This window comes from Haplochromis burtoni, unplaced genomic scaffold, assembly GCF_018398535.1.
Source record: "Haplochromis burtoni strain Fernald_Lab_line unplaced genomic scaffold, NCSU_Asbu1 Contig_373, whole genome shotgun sequence".
Lineage (NCBI taxonomy): Eukaryota > Metazoa > Chordata > Actinopteri > Cichliformes > Cichlidae > Haplochromis > Haplochromis burtoni.
In genome coordinates, this window is record NW_024582734.1 from 534,438 (window position 1) to 554,874 (window position 20,437).

The 20,437-nt window shown below is 42.7% G+C and overlaps 3 protein-coding genes across 3 annotated transcripts; 1 reads left to right on the forward strand and 2 right to left on the reverse strand.

The window, feature by feature from the left end:
• Positions 1 to 4,200: 4,200 nt before the first annotated feature.
• sdha (succinate dehydrogenase complex, subunit A, flavoprotein (Fp)) lies at positions 4,201 to 13,267 on the reverse strand. Its single transcript, XM_005943806.2, has 15 exons — positions 13,157 to 13,267; positions 10,895 to 10,978; positions 10,590 to 10,751; positions 10,314 to 10,457; positions 9,854 to 10,018; positions 9,603 to 9,751; positions 9,396 to 9,520; positions 7,181 to 7,349; positions 6,893 to 7,088; positions 6,621 to 6,792; positions 6,230 to 6,348; positions 5,794 to 5,905; positions 5,555 to 5,685; positions 5,355 to 5,468; positions 4,201 to 5,231 (listed from the first exon to the last, which is right to left on the reverse strand). The coding sequence occupies exons 1-15, from the start codon at positions 13,217 to 13,219 to the stop codon at positions 5,145 to 5,147; spliced, it is 1,992 nt and encodes a 663-aa protein (XP_005943868.1). The 5' UTR covers positions 13,220 to 13,267; the 3' UTR covers positions 4,201 to 5,144.
• A 190-nt stretch (positions 13,268 to 13,457) lies between these two features.
• On the forward strand, positions 13,458 to 16,871 carry ccdc127a (coiled-coil domain containing 127a). Its single transcript, XM_005943805.1, has 4 exons — positions 13,458 to 13,566; positions 14,087 to 14,224; positions 14,955 to 15,199; positions 15,416 to 16,871. The coding sequence occupies exons 2-4, from the start codon at positions 14,095 to 14,097 to the stop codon at positions 15,860 to 15,862; spliced, it is 822 nt and encodes a 273-aa protein (XP_005943867.1). The 5' UTR covers positions 13,458 to 13,566; positions 14,087 to 14,094; the 3' UTR covers positions 15,863 to 16,871.
• Positions 16,872 to 17,065: 194 nt separating this feature from the next.
• Positions 17,066 to 18,664, reverse strand: zmp:0000000930 (telethonin). Its single transcript, XM_005943804.3, has 2 exons — positions 18,179 to 18,664; positions 17,066 to 17,770 (listed from the first exon to the last, which is right to left on the reverse strand). The coding sequence occupies exons 1-2, from the start codon at positions 18,310 to 18,312 to the stop codon at positions 17,410 to 17,412; spliced, it is 495 nt and encodes a 164-aa protein (XP_005943866.1). The 5' UTR covers positions 18,313 to 18,664; the 3' UTR covers positions 17,066 to 17,409.
• Positions 18,665 to 20,437: the final 1,773 nt, after the last annotated feature.

Consider the following 20,437-nt stretch of genomic DNA (forward strand, 5'->3'; position numbering starts at 1 on the left):
GCTAGGAGGGCTGAGGCTTCTTCCTCCTGGGCGTCGGGTCCCGCCGGGGGCCCGAGGGTGGGCCTTTGCTCCAGGCCGACTGGCGTGGAGCTCGGGCCGGAGGATGTGCTCTCGCTGGCGGCACACCCATTTCAGCAGTGGGCGCCGGTCTCTTGCCAGTCGGCAGAGGAGCGGCGGGCCTGTGAGAGCTAGCTGCGGGCTTGGGTTTCGGCTGACGTCTGGGGATGATGTCGCGCAGAGCTTCCGTCTGCTTCTTCCTCAGATCGAATCTAGCCTGAATGGCTGCAAGTGGATGTCCGAATAAACCCAGCCGCAGACACTGGTGCGTCCAGATATACAGCTCTGTCCCTATCCAGGACGTCATAGAGGGTCAACCACAGGTGCCTCTGTGCCACTACTGTCGAAGCCATCCCTCTGCCCAGGGAGAGCGCTGCACAGCGAGACGCACGGAGGATGTAATCTGTGGCGACTCTGACCTCGTTAAGAAGAGGTGCCAGCGGGCTGTCATCAGGAACCAGCGATCCGAGCTCCGCCAGGCACATTGCCTGGTACGTCTGGAGCATGGTGACGGAGCTCATGGCGCGAGCAGTGCCGGCCTGAGCTCGATAAATCTTCTCCAGCTGCGAAGCAGAGAATCTGCAGTGCTTGGACAGCAGAGTTGCGGGGCCGCCGCCACCATGGTTATGGGACGGGGCCAGATAAGCAGCCAGAGACGGCTCCATAGGGGGTGGGTTAGCTAAGCCAGCTCCCTCGGCGCCGTCCAATTCCATGTACTGTCCATAGCCGGGCACAGTGACGTGGGTAGACAGAGATTTGTCCCATGATGCTGTTAGCTCGCAGAGAAAGTCTGGGAACATGGGAAGGCAGTTTTTGGCCGTTGCGGGCTCCGGTGGGAGGAAAAACCCCGCGAACCGCGACGGCTTCTGAGCTGGTGGAGGAGAGGGCCAGTCCACCTGCAGCTTCTCAGCAGCACGGCGAAACAGGGAGAAAAGAGAGGTGTCATCGTGGCCGACCGGCGCAGCAGCGGCAGTACATTGGGCCGACAATGAGCTCTCCTGCTCATCCTCCGACAAACTATGGATGTCCAGGCCGATGTCCAGCACGTCATCATCGTCCTGGGGAGCGCTGGCGGGCTTCAACCCAGGCTGAAGCCCGTCAGCGCTCCTGCATGGTTCTGGCTCGTCATCGGCTAACCCGTCAACATATTCCATGTGGTCAGCCCAGCTAATTGTGGGGACATTGACCGGAAAATCCTCGTCTTCGGACTCGGACGAAGCCGGGGCTCCAGACGGCTCCATGCCGTGCGACAGCCAAGTGTCCCAGCACTTTTTCCACAAACGTCACCCGTCTTTCCAGGGTTGAGCGCCGGAGCTGGCGACAAAATGCACAGGCTTCGGGCTCCGTCAACGCTCTCCTAGCATGGACGATCCCCAGGCAGACAGGGCAGGCATCGCGCCGGTCGCTGTCGTGCAAAGAGAAACCGCATCCCTGAGGACAGGGGCGAACAGAAGATTTCTGCTTTGCTCGCTTCGGTTTGGAGTCCATTCCAAAACACAAAGCAAAACGCTGCACGGGAAAACTTGAAATTAGCGCTCCGCGGGCAGCCTACACACCAACTGCGTGGTGGAGACTAACACCAACAGGGGGAGTTAAGCTAAGTTCAAGTCGGCAGACAACGGAGCTAACTAGCAGCAGCTAGCTAGCCCAACTCAGCAGAGGTGTTCTCAGCGAGGTGAAGAGCGTAAGAACTGAGGGATGACTGTGATGATAGCGGCTATATATGCAAGCGGGGCCGTGCGCGTCTCATCACACGTCATCTGCCTTAAAGGCGTGATTAAAGGTTTCTTCAGCCAGGACACACGAGGGCATGATATCCCATACTTATGTGTTGTACCTCGTTCCTCTCCTTCAGGGAACTCCCCTATGGTGTCAGGCACTAGGTGTGTGTATGTGTATGCATGTGCACGTGCACGTGAGTGTTTGTGTTTGGGGGTGCGTTTGTGTGACCTGCTCACCAAAGGGTAATCTCCCCACCCTGTATATGGCTTAACCCCTCTATCGGTCTCACCATACACAAACACAGGTGAGGCCATAAAGGGCAGGAACTAAAACATCCTCACTAAATAAGAAAGCAGAACCCTCACATAGGATGTGCCTACAGTTACACTATAGCTCCCCTCATCATTCAACAGGTGGGGAGGGGGTCAGAAACAAAGGAATGTCTTTGTTTGAACTAAGACTTACAAATGTAAGTACAATAATGGCAACATTTAACAATTTGACTCTAACACTAACACAGTCGGAGATGGCTATACAAAGTAGTCAAAGCATTTCCAAGTGTAAGAACTGCAGTGAGAAGTATTTTTAAGAAATTCAAGGCGAGTCACACATGGTTATAGAACGAGCCTGGTATAAGTAGGAGGTGAAACATTTCAAAGACTCTGGAAAGAAAACTAGTGTGAAATGTGTCTCAAGAACAACTGCCTAGACATTAGTGAATGACTTAGCCAAGTCATGAATTGTCCTCTCAAAGAAGGCGGTCACTAAAACCTTGCACAAGAATTGACTGCAAGATCAAGAAAATCTTCACTTGACTGAAGCCAGATTGAAGTATGATATTGACAACCAGGAGAAAGGTCATCCTTAGCATACTGTTCTATACTGTCTGGTTCTCTTTGGAAACAGGTCCTTTGGTCAGATGAGATGAAACTAGAGCTCTTTGGCCACAGAGATCCTTCTTAGGGAGAGGTGTACGATCCAAAGAACACTGTCCCCACAGTGAAACACAGTGGTGGGAGCATTATGCTGTGGGAAACATGAAGAAAGAAGGACATGTGAAAATAAGAAAAAAAGAAATAAATGCAAGCACTCAGCACAAATCTGGGTCTGGGTTTGTATTCCAACAACACAAAGAGCCACAAAATATGTCGCTCCTGTAGAAGTACCTCCAGAAAACCAATGGGAGTATTACTGACTGGCTTGCACAAAGCCCTGACTAGAATCACACTGCAAATTTGTGGGGACCTTGAGAGAGTCGCCAAGAAAGAATGGATGTGTGGGACTGTTGAAAATGACAACACACAGCTGTTTGTTGTAGTTTTGTTTCTACAATATCCAAAATAAAACCAGGATATTTAGAAAAGGCTATGTTAAAACTATGCTTGCTGTTTAACAGCGCTTGGGAAATATCTTAAATGGCTTTAAAAAGAGAATCACAGACTGGAATTGTCATAAGAATTTTTAAAGCTGTACTGACTGAGGAAAAATTGCATGTGCTGGTTACACGGATGCTATATTTAAGATTCGGTGAGATTCAATCTGACTTCTTTTAGCTTCTACTCAATTTAACAGCTTTTCATTTGTTTCCATTGTAGTATTTATTTTCCCCCAGTCTACCAGTTACTTGTATTTACCTTTAAATTATTTGAACCGACACTTTAACTCCTTTTAGAGGATGTTCATGAGTACAGAACATTTTTCTCCCACTGGTGGAAAAAATCCAGACGCTGATAATGACTTCAAGATGTGAGTGGGTGTATGAGCTTTAACGTAAAGAATGCGAGTATGATTTCCTGTAAAGGCAGTTACAGTGACTCCTCCCATGCTTTTTCCTTTTTAATCCACCTTTCATCAAATGTATTCATACTTTAAACTGCAACCGATTTGCCACAGCAAATAAAGGTTAACCAACCTTTATCCTTCCCCCTAACAAACCCTCTCCTTTGTTCCAACAGGAGTGTGATACCTGACTCCAACCCTGTTTACTTCAGCCGTCATCGAGCTGGGCTTGTACAGCTGCCGGGAATATGAGAAGGGCTCAGGTTACAGTCCCGTTTGTTCAGCGATAACAGCCTTCCACTACATTTACAGTTAGGCAAAGCAGCTCCGTGAGGCTGTTACAGAACAAATCCAGTCATTATTATGCCGGCCCTTATCAGTAACACATAGAAATATGTTCCTAAAGGTCATGATAGCAGGACAAGTGAGCAGCCGCAGAGCAAACATGCACCAGCTGTTCCTGGGTGACATGTGGATGTTGGCTTCTGCTGCCCTCCACTGGACAAAAATCACATTTATATTTAGACCTGTGACAAAATCCCTTCCTCAGTTTCATTCTTCTCACGGTTATTGTGAAGGTGTTTGTCTTAAACTTGCTAAAACCTAAACTAAAAGAAAAGCTTAAAAAAAGAAAAGCGTTCGTTTCTATCCACAGCCTAGACTTTATTGAACATATGAAAACGAAAGTACAAACAGCAAAAAGCAGAGGATTAACTTTTTGTAGCAAATAACTTAAGTCACTGTTGATTCAGCACACGAGGCATCAACATTTTAACACTGAGCGCATCTTTCACCTTTGATATTTAAGTCATTTAAGGAGTTGAAGAAAGCTACACCACCTTACTGAAATTTATCCTCAGTCTTAAAAAAAGCAACAAAGCAGTTCATTTATCCCAATAGCTGAGAGGCTGTAATGTGGCTGAAGACATTAATTTAATATAATTAATATTAATAGCGCGAAATTGTAGAACGCTAGAGCCAAATACAGCCTGTTAGCTGATTATCTACAGAACAAGCGGCAAGTGTTGAACACATGCACAAAGTGTAATGAGTATTCCACAAGAATGAAGGCCACAGTGAGCGAGATGTGAGACTTGCACTTTAACTAGTACATACAGTACAACTCACCATATTTATTGTACATTTGCAATATTTACATACTTCAAACTTGCCTGCAAAGTGTGTGGTTGAAATTACAATCACTTCCATCATCTCTCCAACTCAGCTAAAAGGAGAAAGAGGTTACAAGATATCACGCACACACAACCTGCTCACACAGCGCGAGAAGCCATGAGAACCATGTGGAAATTTAGTTTCTGCAAACAGATTGAAATCAAGGCAAAACACGCCAAAAAAAGAGAAAGAGAGAAACAGGAAGTGACACAAAATGGTATAGACAGCATTGTACTGAACAGATCTAAATGCATACAAATGTGCAATAAAAGTCTGAATTTGTCTCAGAATGTTATCTCTAGCACAGAAAGTTTAGCTTCCTTAATAATAGATTAAGGAGCCTTCTGTAATTGAGTAAGGTGGATGTGATGGGCAAAGGGTGGGAATAAAGGGGAGGGCAGGAGGGAATCATCTTAGTAGGAGCGGATGGCAGGTGGAACGTGGGCGCAGTCCTGCTCATCAAGAGAGCTGTCGATCACAGGGCGGTACTCCAATGTGACCTGTGATTGGTTAAAAGCAAAGGAGTATGAGGATACTGACAGCTGAAGCTGACAATAGCTTCAAAAACTGTTTAAATTATTCTGTAAGACACAGACAAACACACACACTGAGGGGGTCATCACCTTTCCAGTCTTTTGATCAACGAAGGACAGAGTGTGCTTCCTCCAGTGCTGGTCATACGGCTTCTTCTCCTGACCCTGCAGGGGCTTAGAGTAGTCGTACTCATCCACACGTTCCTGAAGCACAGTTCAAAGAAATGTTGGCAGAGAGCAGATTGTATAGACATTAATTCCATCCTTACGCTAAACATGTTGACGCAGACCTTGTAGTCCTCTCTGGCGTGGGCTCCCCTGCTCTCCTTTCTCTGCTCGGCAGAGTTGATGGTCTGGACGGCGTTCAGCAGCAGATTCTGCAGCTCTAGTGATTCCACCAAGTCGGTGTTCCACACAATGCCTGAAGGAGAGAGGAGGAAATTTAGAGGGGAGGAAAAAAAACAAACCCATTTCAAAGTAACACTCCAACAACTTTTTGCACAAGAAGAGCAGCAGTGTGGTGCAGTACCTCTGTCAAAGGTCTTGATGTCCTCCAGGGTCTGATAAATAGCATCCATCTTATCGCATCCTTCCTTCAGGACAGAGCCAGTACGGAATACCGCAGCATGGGTCTGCATGGTCTGAAACCAGAAGCAGAGAAACACGTTACTCTAAATGAACCACGACAATGAAATCTCATGGATGACACAGGGGCCAGTTGTGGTGTTTCACACCTGTTTAACCTGTGTGGTGGTGGTAATCAAATCCAGATATCAAGTCATCCTGGCCAATGCTCATGATGATTATTATCATTTAGAAAAGATCTACAGATAAGGTGTAGAGTTGTATATAATAAATAATATCTAATAATAATAAAAATAAATAATTCATGTAAAGCCAAATATTAGTTAAGTACAAATATAATTTATATATCAATATGTCTGTGTTCATGTTAGCATGTCCACCTTCTGCATGTTGAGCCTGATCTCAGAGGTCCTCTGACTTCCGTTGGCAAACCTCAGCCTGTCCAGGTTGGCCACAGACTCCTCTCCTGCGCTGGGCTTCAGAGGGGACAGCTTCTCTCCTGCACAGGAAAAGACAAAAAAGCCAACGTCAGCATGAACACAGAGACAGCAAAAGTGATTTTTCTCCGAATGTGAATGTAGAACAGATATATTTTCTGCTAATATTTTACCAGAAAATATTAAGTCTGTTTTAATCAGTTGTTTTTATGATTTTTTTTGCATTATTAATGCTTATTTTTTAAGATTAAGAAACTTTTTATTGTAATAAATTTAACCAAATACACTACTTTTGGGATTAATAAAGTATTCTGTGAAAAGCAGAGGTTCTCACCAGGTTTGTGCTGCTCAGCAATGGTGAGGGCGCAAGCTCTGCCAAACACCACCAGGTCCAGCAGGGAGTTGGCACCCAGCCTGTTAGCTCCATGGACACTGGCAGAAGCTGCCTCGCCACAGGCATACAGTCCGGGAACCACCTTGTCCTCGTCGTTGACGTGAGTAATAACCTAAGGGCCAAATATTACAAATCCTAAGCAAGCCCGCTGTGCTCACAACAACAGTCTTAGTGCACGACGCGTGGAGATGACACATGCAGAGATTATGTACCTGTCCCTTGTAGTTTGTGGGTATTCCACCCATGTTGTAGTGGACGGTGGGCAGGACAGGGATGGGTTCTTTGGTGACGTCGACTCCAGCGAAGATCATGGCTGTCTCTGAGATACCAGGCAGCCTTGCGGCCAGCTGCTGAGGAGGCAGGTGGTGAAGCTGCAGGTACACGTGGTCCTTCTCTGGACCAACACCTCTGAAGAAATTAAAAACGTAAACGTCAGTAAGGAACAGGAACTGGCTTAAAAGCTTTGACAGACATCACACAGACAGGTGATTTGAGCATACCTGCCCTCTCTGATCTCTATGGTCATGGAACGGGACACCACGTCTCTGGAAGCCAGGTCTTTGGCGTTGGGTGCGTAGCGCTCCATGAAGCGCTCTCCTTCACTGTTAATCAGGATTCCTCCCTCACCACGGCAGCCCTCTGTGATCAGACAGCCGGCTCCATAGATTCCTGTAAGCACGAAACATGAAAAAAAACTGTTACATCCAAATATTTATGAATAAATAACAACAGTAGTTATAAGCTTTCATTCCCATCAAAGAAACACAAGGTCAACACTGTAAATGTAAAATCCACAAGGTTTTATTGCCATGGCACAATATAATGTCAATAAAACCAAAGACATTATGCTTTATAGACCCAGTACTGTTAAGCAATTTCACTCACAATTTTAAAGTTTTATCTCTAGAATCTGTGAAAAACTGTACTTTTTTCCTGCTATATCCACCAACCAATTTAAATCATAGGTTTTCCCTCAGTGTAGCAGAGTTATGCATAAAACATGGCGAAGTCTGCTGCCCTTATGCAACAAGCATTTACAAAGATGGAGCATCTATGCCACAGGGCACATGTGCTACTTCATCCATATTTAATGATATCATGATATCCAGGAAAAACAAAAATAAACATGACCTTTAGGAAAAAGAAAGTTGTCTTCAGGGTAAAATGTAGACATTTAGTGAGTTAAAAGTCTGAAATATCGGTCAATAGTTTTTTCTTTTAGACACATGAAACATGAACAGGTTTCCCTTACATTTTTTATGTGTAGTTAATTTTTAGTGCGGGTTAAACTGGGTCCTCACCTCTCTTCCCCTCGCACTCTCAACATCAGCTCTCCCCAGGGCTGTGTACTAAGCCCACTAATCTACTCCCTCTACACATATTGACTGCAGTCCTGCCCACCCAGAGAACATCATTGTCAAATTTGCTGATGACACAACAGCGGTGGGGCTGATCACAGGGGGAAATGAGGCGGCTTACAGAGATGAGGTCCTGAAACTGGGAGAATGGTGTGCATCAAACAACCTGGCACTTAACATTACCAAGATCAAGGAACTCATCCTGGACTTCAGGTGGAACAGAGCTGCCCCTGCACATCAACGGAGAATGTGTAGAGCGAGTGAAGTCCTTCAAATTCCTTGGGGTCCACATCTCTGCAGACCTCTCCTGGTCAGCTAACACCATGGCGCTAGTCAAGAAAGCCCAGCAGCGGCTACACTTCCTGAGGGTGCTCAGGAAGGAGCAACTAAACACCCCGCTGCTGGTGACCTTCTACAGATCCACCATCGAGAGCCTGCTAAACTATGCGGTGACAGTGTGGCACGCCAGCTGCACGGAGGCAGATAAGAAGAGACTGCAGAGGGTGGTAAACACAGCACAAAAAAATCATCGGCTGCCCCCTGGCCTCCTTGTCTGCCGTCTACAACTCCCGTTGTATCAGCAGGGCCAGAAACATCTTAAAGGACACTACCCATCCCGGCTACCATCTTTTCAACCTACTGCCCTCTGGCAGGCGCTTCAGATCCATACGGGCCAGAACAAACACACTCAGGGATAGCTTTTTCCCCAAAGCTATAACCATACTCAACTCAAACTTGCACAAAAAGTAATCTGCACTGAAATATCATCAATTCTCTGCCTGTCTGTCTCTGTTATCCATTACTGTACTGTGTATTTATACTTATATTAAGTGTATTGTTAAATTATTCTATAATTTTTAATGTGCTAAAGCACGTCTGCACTTTTATAGAGCTGTTTCTAATCTCGTTATACGATGTATAACGACAATAAAGGCTTTCAATTCAGTTCAATTCAACTAAGATAATATGACAATGCATTTTAAAAAATAATTTTGTTTTATTGTCACAAGTCGTAGGTTACTCCTTTATGCTCTGCCAGACTGCACTCAGATCAGCTGGTTTTTGTTTTTCTGACTCCAGAAGTTGACAACAGAAGTTGTAGAGTGCCCTCTGGTGGCCAAACTATGTAAAATCATTCATTTTTCTCTCCAATCTCTTAACTATATTACATTTGCACTTACTAGACATTGACTTGTTATTGATACAGCATCTATACTAGTTAACTTTACTGTAGGTATTCCAAACATATCTTTGGGGAATTTGTATAGTTCCTGTGGAGCTTTCGCTTTCAAAATAAAACTCTCCTCAATGCTTCAGCAACATTTTTTGGTTTAATAAATTAAGTTTCTTTTCTCACCAGTGGGATGAAACTGGACAAACTCCATATCCTGGCAGGGCAGACCCGCTCTGGTCACCATCGCATTTCCATCTCCTGTGCTTGTGTGAGCAGATGTGCAGCTGAAATAGGTTCTTCCATAACCCCTGGAAAGAAAGACAGAACTTATTTCTAAGCTTGTAAATAAAATGACAGTTGAAGAAATGTTTAAGCAAAGGCATCTCCTACCCAGTAGCAATAACAGTGTTCTGGGCTCTGAAGCGGTGGATAGACCCGTCCTCCATACAGAGCGCGATCACCCCTTTACACTCTCCATTCTCCATCAGCAGGTCCAGGGCAAAATACTCCACAAAGTAACTGGTGTCATAACGAAGTGACTGAAGACAAGTCAGGCAGACGCACAGAGGCACTTAACTGGTGCTCCTCGGCAACACAAAGATTACGCTGCAGAAAGAAGGTAGGAAAGTATGTGTACTCACCCTTCCATACAGCGTATGCAGCAGTGAGTGGCCTGTTCTGTCTGCTACACAGCAGCAGCGGTGCGCCTGACCTCCCTTTCCATACTTAAGGCTCTGACCTCCAAAGGCCCTCTGGTAGATCTTGCCCTCCTCAGTGCGGCTGAATGGCATGCCAAAGTTCTCCAGCTAGGAAAAAAAAAAAAAAAGGAAACAAGAGCAACATGAATTCCTAATCTGCTGTAACTGTCTTTTTACATAGCTCTGGGTGGAATGACCCCCATCTGGTGTAAATTAAAAATAAAATAAATTAATAATTATTTAAATCCACCAATAAGCTGCTCGGCTTTTATTGTGCAATGAGGTATTCCTAAAGATCACATGGCTTACACACTCATTTATGTCTTTTGTTTAAGGCCTAGTACTTGCCAGTTAACATAATGACTTGTTATGCATGTTAGTGTGTTTCTAAGAGAGATCATACCTCTACTACGGCTGCAGGAGCCTGCTCTGTCATGTAGTGGATAGCGTCCTGGTCTCCAAGCCAATCAGATCCCTTCACTGTGTCATAGAAATGCCACCTCCAGTCATCCTCCTCCATGTTCCCCAGAGCCGCATTAATCCCACCCTATTAACCAAGGTAAGTTTAAACATTATGCGTGTTTACTTGATGACTCAAGATTAGTAAAATATTTGCAATGAGATTGAGACTTTGGTCCTAACTGACACACAAAATCATTTACTGTAACAACTGATTTACCTGTGCAGCGACAGTATGAGACCTGGTTGGGAACAGTTTGGTGACACAGGCAGTGTTGAAGCCAGCCTCAGACAGGCCAAAAGCTGCCCTCAGTCCCGCTCCACCAGCTCCAACCACCACAGCATCAAACTCATGATCCACAACTGGGTATTGAGTGGAGATCTGAAACCAGTTGAAAAGACAATGTACTGCAAACATTTTTGAAGCAATGAGAGTGTACTCTACGTATGCGGAGTCCTGGTTTTCATATCATATACATACTGTTCTGCATTAAAAAAAAAAAACACAAACTTAATGTGGCTTACGTCATCTGATACTTTGGCATTTTTCTTCTTGCCATAAATGGAAAAGTGGAAGTTCCTGGAACCTTGAACTGCAGCAGCAGGGACCTGGCAGAAGAAAAAGCAACTTAAATAAAACTAAAATTAATCCCAAACATAAAACACACTGAAAAACCAGACTCTGCTAATAAACACAACCAAATGATTATTCAATGAAGTGAAGTTTTAAAGCTTTAAACGTTCAGTCTTGGCACCTCCACAACCCATAATTCATATCATTAATATTTTGAGCCATTCATCACTGAAAATGTTACCAGCATTTACACAGCTGATCTTGTCAGATGCAAATGTATTTTAAACCTTCTGTAGTTCAACACTGACTTGAATTTAAAAGTATACAAACCTGCCAGTAGGAGGAACTAATGCATCACTTTAACAGACACAACAACACTGTGCCCCACGTGCTTAAACTTTCCTGACAAAATGTGAAGTAATTAAAATAATTTTGTGTGAGATATCCTTATTCACACATGATGAATAAACCATTTACACTAAATGACTGAATTTCCCAAAATCACGTTAGTGTAAACAACTTACACTAAGCTAGCAGACCGTTGATCTTCATTGCCCTTTGACACAATGTGATTAAGACTATTCAACATTTTATTCTTCACAGCACAGTGAAAAAGAGGTTCCCCAATCCCACTGATGCAAATACAGACTCTCCATATTGGGAAGAAGCTCATTATACATTATAGCAAGGAGGGTCTTAAACACTAAAATGATAATATCATATAAATCACAGGTGATGATTTATCATGTAAATTATCATCTAGCATCTCTTAGATCAACTGACTGCCTGCTTGGCCAACCGATAACAGAGGAGGACACTGAGACTATCCAATGGTCATCTTGAAGTGTGCTCATATACCGAGCATGATCCCCTGAGAAATTGTACTGTGGGTAAGTATAAGACTTGCTGCAAATTCAGAGTAAATAATACTACACCTGGCTAGTTTCTGTTATTTCTGTCACTTTTGGATGTACTGGGGAATGCAGGCGATTTACAGGGTTTCTATCAGTAGAATCAAGTAGAAAGTATACCAAAAAATCTCCTTTTTACATTAATAAGCTGTTTATCGTTATATTTTTAAATTTGCCAGAATAGGATCCCCATGTTAAAAAAAAAAAAAAAAGAACGAATGGCATCTGTTGGTGTAAAATAGCTCGATATCTTATATGCAGGATTTTATTTTATTTTTTTAAGAAAAAAAAAGAGAATAATTCCTGGTGAATAATAAATAATCTGTTTCTTTTTTTTTCTGTTTGGTCTTCCCTACCTGTGGGGCATCAACAATCAGATGCTTACAAGTGTCAGAAAGCAGCAGAAATGACTAACAGATTCATTTAATTTAAGTGTAACTTATATTAATTTCACATTAGAAATAAAAAAAAGAACAAATTAATGTTAAGCTGAAACTATAAGTTTAACGATCTACATGAGAAGTGACAGGGAGGTTACAGTCTGATCAACTGTCAGGTGGCTCCTGCCTTTGAAAAATGATCTGCTAAAATACAAGCAGCATACCAACCAAAAGCATCTGCTATACCTGTGCCACGACATCAGCAGTGATTTATAATAGGGGGGGGGGGACTCCTTACAGCACTATGTTTAATAATGGCTGTGAAGGCATTTACCAAAACAACCCATAGCAAAAAAACAAAAAACAAAAAGAAAAAGCATTAAAACGCACGACCATTTTTATAGTGACGTTTGCTCTTGGCGGTTATTTTTCATCTTCGTCGGTCTAAACGTGTCATATATCTGCAGTTTGCCCCATTTTACTTTTGTAGCTAACAACAGCGGCTACATACTTAGAACTGTTTTACACAAGGGCAGCGGCATTTACGACTTTCATGGTGACGAAACGTCTCGGTTAGGCAGAAAGTAGTGGTATTGTAAAGCGCTTTGGGTGCCTTGAAAAGCGCTATATAAATCTAATCCGTTAGGCAGAAAGTTCAGTCGCCATTAGAAACAAAGTGTAATGTGGAGATAACAGAAGTGTAATAGATATAATATAAATCATTTTGTTGGACCTGCAAAATACCTTTGCTCATAGTGTCACATTGAAACAGCACCAGCTACATAACAGATTACGCAAGTCAGAATCCGCCGGTTATGAAAGCTTCGTTTTAGAAACAAAAAAGGGAAAATAAAATATTATCTTTAACAATATACTACATATATAAATATTTAACTTTTAAAAGCATCTTTTCACTACTCACTGCTTTCGCAGTAGATAAAACCCTCTTGGAGAGGAGACGGGACGCCGCGCGGACACTCGCCATGTTGTCAGACGAAGGATCGTTCCTGCTGCGCTGCGGAGGAACACATATTCTGCCGGACCGGACTAAACCAATGTGCTAAAAGAGGGGTCACTCATTTATTTAATATTTATATGATAGTTATTATTTAAAGCATTTAGCCATGTGTTTTAAGGGTAATTATTAAATTATTACCTTGAAACCATCTGAGTAAATATACAGGGTTTTTTACTGCAACACTTACAGGTTCTTTTTGAAAGCAATTTTTAAAATCACCCTCTGCCGGCTAAGGTGGAACGTTAAAGCGTTAAAATTGTATAATCTGCGTGTGCAGGAACAAATGCACAAGTGACCTACACTTTTCATTCAAGGTGAGACACAGTTCCATACATTTAACAGGCGTACGCTGACACGTTATCAGGATTGCAAAACTATGAAGCCCCTTCGTTCTGTTGTGGTTTTTTATAAACACAATGACGAGCCACGAAGCCAAATGTTGGCTAGCATGTAGCACATAGCTAGCTTTGTTTATGGTTAGCTCAGCTGTCAAACTTCCGAATCATGAGAGGCTCCTTTCGCCCTGCATGCCCGGTGCATTGTTTGGATTCATGCTAAAAAGCTATTTGTTAATGCACTTTCACATCCAGTACTTATTCCAAACACTGTTTTGCAGATTGCACATCCTAGCAGATGCATTGGCGTTTATTCACTGCTCTTTATTCAGCCAGTAGCAAATGATGTGATAGTTAATGCAGAGTAAATTATAGACGTGTCAAAGAGAAAACACCTCTGAGATTATATGTTACTCACAAATAAAAACCGAGAAAGAGTCAATTGTTGGTGATGTTTTGGGCTGAGCTCTCTTCGTGTTTGTTTGTGTGTGTGTAACAGCGGCCTCCATGAACAACTTGAATGATCCCCCAAGATGGAACATCCAACCAGATCCCAGAGGAAGGGGGGCGGGAGCAGGCGATGGCAACCAGTGGAACTACGCCCTGCTGGTCCCCATGCTGGGACTGGCTGCATTTCGTAAGTTACACAAGGAGATTCACCTGTGTGATTGTGGATGAGACAACAGAGTAGAACAGCATATCAATTTCAAATGATCTGCTGTGGTGACCCTTAAAGGGAGCAGTCAAAAGAATATGATGATCAGTGAGTGAGTGTCTGGCTTACAGACACACAGTCTCTTTTGTCATTAGAATGCCAAATGGCATTTAATGATTAACACAGAAGTGGGGGGGAAGTAGACTAAACTGCAGATCAGTAAAAATTATTCCACTAAAAGGAGACATTTTGACCCTTCCAGGTTAAGCACAGTAGAGGTTTTTTGCACAACTTTACATACTGTAAAACAGGGGGGAAACACCTGCAACAGTTGTAATATACAGAACAATTTTTTGTTTTGTTGTTGTTTTTTGTTTTGTTTTGTTTTTTATTGACAAGATGCACACATTCTGGCTCGCTGCCTTCATCGGCATCACCATAAAACTTAGCGCAAACCTCCCAAAATTTTTTAGGAAGATGGGCATAGGGCAGAGGAAAAACCTACAACTGCTTGTGTGCTTCCCCAGCATGCATCTGTTCTGATCTCTGTGTGATTGTATGATAGATCATCTCTGTTACTTAGATAAAGTCATTGCCATGATTTTATAAAATTCAGTTCATAAGTAGCTCCAGCTACTCTACTCTTCAGAAAATCATGGTAGTATCACTTAACATCTTCCCCATTTTTTTTTTTATCCCATTGCCCTTTCAGGATGGATCTGGACCAGAGAATCTCAGAGGGAGATCCAGAAGGTGAAAGCTCAGTATGACAGAGATGTGTCTACAATAAAAAGTGATATGGAGGCCCGTTACCGGGAGACTCTTACCGAGAGGCGCAGAGCAGCAGCTACGCTGGAGCTGGAGCTGGAGAAAGAGAGACAGCGGGTCAAAGGGTACAAGCAGGCCCTGGTCTCACAGAGCCAGCAGCTTATGGAAGAAAGGAAGCAGTTACAGCAGGTAAAGATCTGCTGAAGGGTTTATAAGGGATAACGGAGCTAATGAGTAGAAATCTGTCTTAAACCTTTGTTTTCTTCCATCTCAGTTACCTGCCACACATATGTCTTTTGTTGTCCTCCTTTTACATTGAACATTGCACCCATTTTATCATTGTGTCATTTTCCTTTGTAATGCATAGCCTTTACTCACTAACCTTGTATTCTGTCTTCTAACAAGGAGCGAGAGTCCTTAGAGGAAGAGAAGCAAAAGTTGGTGAAATCAGGAGCTGCAGGTGCTCTGCTGCATCAAGCTCTGGAAAAAGAGCAGAACTGGTACAACCGAGCCACAGCCACTCTGAAGGAGTTGGAGGGTTTACTTGTGGAGCGGCAGAACGCCTACTGCTCCCTCATCCAGCCTCGAGATCAGCGGCTGGAAATGGAGAAGAACATGCTGCTTAAGGTCGTTAAAGATCCCATTGGGCCAGACCTGGATCTAGAGACTGACCTGAAGGATATTTTTAAGAGAGACAAGCATTGTGCTGACCTGCTAAACATGGACAGGAGGAAGAACGGAAGCCTCATGTGGGTGTACCTCAAGTACTGGCAGCTGCAAATCACCGTCCAGAAACACAAAAGAGCCGAGGAAGCCATATTAGGAGGAAAAATCCACTCAGACACAAAGTGACAAATAGGCAACATTAAGCTGGTGTTTTGGTTTGACTTGAAGAATGTGGCGAGGGTGTGGTTTAGAAATGGAAAATTCTTGTTTTTTTTATCCCCTCTGTGTAATAACCTTTACTTGTAGGGATGTTATGCAAACACACAGAAGGTCAGTGAGGTCTAACAAGCTGAATATCACCATCTGAAAACTCCACCCTTGATCACATTTTGATGATGCACTAATATCGCTTATAGCAGTTAACCTCAGCTGCTCAGATAAGGATTTATTTCATTTAACTGAAGAAAAACAGAAATATTAGTAGGATTAATCAGGTGATATCCATATTGGATACAAAAATGCATGGTTTATTAAATAGAAGATGATAAAACTTTATAATTTAGCCCCTATAAAAATGTCGATTTAACGTCCATATTTTTGAATGCCATGAATTATTGTCAGTTAAGATTATATGTCGGAAGAACAATTTTTTTATTCCTTAGATAGGAATTCAGGGATGCCATAACACTCTATCAAATCTATTATTATGTTTTTGTAGATAATTTAAGTCTGTTGTTGAAGGAGTGATGTGGGAGATATTTATAAAGACAACTCTGGGACTTTCTGTTTTCAACAACCTCTCTGTTCATTGAGTTTCCTCCATTTAAAACAAGCCTGATCTCATGATCGAGCAGAACAGGGAGGATGTTTCTTATGACTGGTTTGTGGGTACCTCACTAATGTCAGTGACGCCGGACTTAACCGACGGTGCATGTATGCAAAATAGTGCTGAATAATATAATGTGTTGTAAAAAAAAAAAAAGTAAAATCAAAAAAAGCACATTTAATTTGTTACTGTAACACACATTCACACATGCAATGAAAGGATTTACTGAATCTGTAGCATTTGTCTTTGGTTATCAGGCCTTTCTGTGCTGCCATGTTTTCATTTTGACCTTGGTGATTAAGTGCTGGATGCTAAACTGACACTTACAACTCTGTGTGGTCATTTAAATACATTTGTTTTTGTTTAGAACTCAGTTTGTAGGTTGTCCTTTTTGTCCATAGAGACTGTTTTTTGGGGGAGGGGGCTTCAAGGAGCAGCTTCATCTGGATTTAGATACAGGAAAGATATACTTTAATCCGTTAGCTATGTGGAGGCTCATAATGCATGATTAAAAAGGTGCATGCACGAGGAATGTGTAAAAACAACTGACACGAGAATATTGATTGAGGTTTGTGAAGCAAGCTTCCAGAAAGTGTTTAATTAAGCTTTACAAACCATAAAAATCACCAGGTGTGACAAAATTGCATTTTCCTCCTGGAACAAAGTTACAGTTCACACCAGACTCAATTCTGCAGCACCCAGAGCTTTTATGCAAATTATAGCACATCTTTTTTTAGTATTATTTAGCTGCTGAAGATATGACACTACTACAAATATAAGTATAGCATGTGAGATAACATCCTCGAGTTTGATGTGCATAAAAATAGTACTTCTAAAATAGTCAATTTTAGAAGAATATTTGATTTTGTTAATACTGCTAAGAAATCTGCTACAACAAAGGCTGTGATCACTCCCTTCTCTGAACCCGATTAGAGGTTTCCCTGGGAGAGGACATCAGACTCGAGGCCCTGAAGTTCACTCTAACCGGCTTGCTAAGATCTTGATCTGTGGTGGCTCCTGTTCCCTGTCTATCTGCTCCAGCAATCAGCTTCTCTTTTATAACAGGCTCTTCTGTGTCCCTAAAGCTGGTTGTAGTACGATCCACCTCCCTGCTGGTGTTGAATAAGGGTAGCTGGTGCTTTGTCATCGCTCCACTGGTGCTGCCCAGCATCAGTATCTGGCTGGGGCTCCTCTCCACCATGAAGTGGGCCACCTGTTGCTGTTTATAACTCTCTCTGCGAATGCTGTCGCTCTCTGACAGCTTCAGCCTGCAACACACAGATCAAGCTTTTCTTACATCCGTGAAACACTAACGCTGTATACAGCTGCGTCACTGCCTCTGTGTTAGTTCACATTTTGAATCGTCTGAATTGTTAACTGCAATAAAACACACTGTACAGGCTTGACTGATCAGAGCCTGGTAAGTCATTTTGCTGAGCAAAGCAGATTTTAACTGCTATTCCCTCTAAGTTAAAATACAACGTCACCATGTCATGGCTTTACTGCCAAATTACAGTGAGCAAATAGGCTGCTTCAGTGTAATACTACATCTGAAAACACCACAACAAACTACAAATACACAGCAAAGCTCAAATGAGCGCAACACAGAATATTTTACCCTCCAAAGTATATTTAGTGAGTCATGCACAGCTCAGTATCTAATGTGAGCAACCTACCTGTACTGTGGTCTGGTTTCAAGGACGAGGCTCACCCAGCAGGCTTCATAGCTCTCTTTCTTCCACCTGTTCTCCTCCCGAAGATCACACCAGGAGTTCACCAGGTAGCAGCCTCCTCTGCTCACACAGTGCATGGTGCAGTTTTGTCTGTAACTCAAATGTTAGTAATTTGCTCCAAGATGAATGTCCTCTTTCATGTGGGTGCTTCTACAGATGAATAAAACTCGTGGGATAAAGGATACAACGATCTGTCAAATCATGCTAAATGTATGTTCAAAACACCGTGAGAAGTGTGTGTGTGTGTGTGTGTGTGTGTGTTGGCCAATGTCTTAAATATCCAGTCTTGTTTCTATTTTTACTCCTCTGTGTCACATTGTAGTGAACGTAGTGAATGTCCCTGCTTAAGACATCCTGAAGGTTGTTTTTCACATGAAATGGAATTTAGTTCTTTCCATGATGTGATCCAACCAGAATAATCCAAATGAAAGCTGAACGTGGACCTCTCTGACTTCATCTTTTAGATTTTTATGTACTCTTGGATAAAACTAAGTAGTAATCTTAAACATTAACATTTAATCTATAACTATTCAGTCACATTTAGTGTCTCTTGGGTTTGTAAATACACTTTTTTCTCTTATACTGTATATGTTTGTAAGGATCAGTGCGTTTAAAGCTGCGGGACGTGTTAATTCATCTCTGTGTGATGACAGGAAATATAAAATGACTAATCTGCTTAAACGAGATGAATGCAAGATCGCCTATCTGATCGGGTCAGAGAATCCAGCCTCTTGCTCCTCAAGTGTCACATGTTGCTGTGGGGAAACAGCTGAAGGCACTTAGAGCGCTAACTGACACTCACAATCTAACTCATTAATCCGAAGCCGCGTCAGGTCCTCGGCTGAAATCACCACGCTACAAAGGTACTCTGTCGCAGTCATCACTGCTACAGCAGATCAGTAGAGTGCATTCAGTTCTTAAACAGTTTACTTAGTAATTAAATGGTGGATGAGTGGTAGCAGCTTTGAGTTTAACAGAGGTCTTTGATTTCAGATGGAAAGATATAAAGGAAGGCAGGTTATCACTATACTGATGATTGCTACAATAATTAAGAGGGACCCGGCCTTTCCTTATGACCTGTCATACATGTGATGTTACTTAAAATGAGAACATGAACCATTTGAAGAAAAACAAGAGAGGAGATACAGGGGTCTAGCTGCTCAACAATCCTGTGTCTCCTTTCCCACATTTCCCATTTCAAGATTGCTCCAAATGTTCCCAGTTGCTGAAAGGTGTAGACTGCAGGAAGACCAGTTCATCACCTGGACTCTTCTGCTACAAAGCCATCCTGTTGTCATAGTTGCAGCATGTAGTCTAGCTTTGTCTTGTTGAAATATCCAACGCCTTCCCAAACCATCAGAGATGCAGGCCTTTGAACAGAGTACAGATAACAAACCAGATGTTCCCTCTCCTCTTTAGTTTGCTGGATGGCGCATCCATGTTTTCCAAAAAGATTTTAATATTTCAGTTAATCTGATCACAGAAGAGTTTTCTATTTTGCCTCAGTCCATTTTAAGTGAGCTTAAAGGAGATAACGTCACTTCTAGATCCTGGATCCTCGTCTTCTTCACATAACAGAGGCTTAACGTGCATTTGTGCATGGCACGGTGAACTGTGCTCACAGACAGTGCTCCTGAGCCCATGCAGTGATTTTCACAACAGAAACCTGTTTGATGGAGAGTCGCCTGACGGCTTGAAGGCAAAGGCACCCACCTGACCTTTATTTTTAAAGTCTTACACTGAAATTGTTCCACAATTTGATTTTGTTTTTTGCTTCTGAGAAACTCTGCCTCTCTAAGATGCTCTTTTTTTAATGTTACTAACCTGTTCACAATTCACCTAATTAGCTGTGAAATGTTCCTCTGGCTGTGTTTGTAGTTTCCATCTTCTTTGAGACATGTTGCTGCCTTTAAATTAAAAATTAGCTACTATTGCTCATGAAGCATTAAAATAGCTCAGATTAAATGTTTTCTAGGCTCTATTGTGAATAAAAATGGATTCATTCAGCTTCCCAACTTTTCTGAAAATGGGTTTGTAATTGTCGTGTTTGGGATCTGCATGATGGTCAGTGTGAGGGGATTTTTTTCTAATAAAGCCATTTCATGCACACACAGCTCTGACTGTGAGCACAGAAGCCCCTCCCACCTGCTGCTCAAACTGTGTGCTAATGAGGGGCAGCCAATCAAAAGAAATCTAGCTTTA

What these genes read in the sequence shown, in the direction of transcription:
- sdha (XM_005943806.2), bottom strand. Translation starts at nt 13,219, where the DNA reads ATGGCGAGTGTCCGCGCGGCGTCCCGTCTCCTCTCCAAGAGGGTTTTA. An exon ending in TTTTATCTACTGCGAAAGCA is followed by an intron (nt 10,979 to 13,156) that starts GTGAGTAGTGAA and finishes TTCTTCTGCCAG; the next exon opens with GTCCCTGCTGCTGCAGTTCA. An exon ending in TGTCCAGTTTCATCCCACTG is followed by an intron (nt 7,350 to 9,395) that starts GTGAGAAAAGAA and finishes TCGTGCTTACAG; the next exon opens with GAATCTATGGAGCCGGCTGT.
- ccdc127a (XM_005943805.1), top strand. Translation starts at nt 14,095, where the DNA reads ATGAACAACTTGAATGATCCCCCAAGATGGAACATCCAACCAGATCCC. An exon ending in GCTGGGACTGGCTGCATTTC is followed by an intron (nt 14,225 to 14,954) that starts GTAAGTTACACA and finishes TTGCCCTTTCAG; the next exon opens with GATGGATCTGGACCAGAGAA. An exon ending in AAAGGAAGCAGTTACAGCAG is followed by an intron (nt 15,200 to 15,415) that starts GTAAAGATCTGC and finishes TCTTCTAACAAG; the next exon opens with GAGCGAGAGTCCTTAGAGGA.
- zmp:0000000930 (XM_005943804.3), bottom strand. Translation starts at nt 18,312, where the DNA reads ATGCACTGTGTGAGCAGAGGAGGCTGCTACCTGGTGAACTCCTGGTGT. An exon ending in GAAACCAGACCACAGTACAG is followed by an intron (nt 17,771 to 18,178) that starts GTAGGTTGCTCA and finishes TGTGTGTTGCAG; the next exon opens with GCTGAAGCTGTCAGAGAGCG.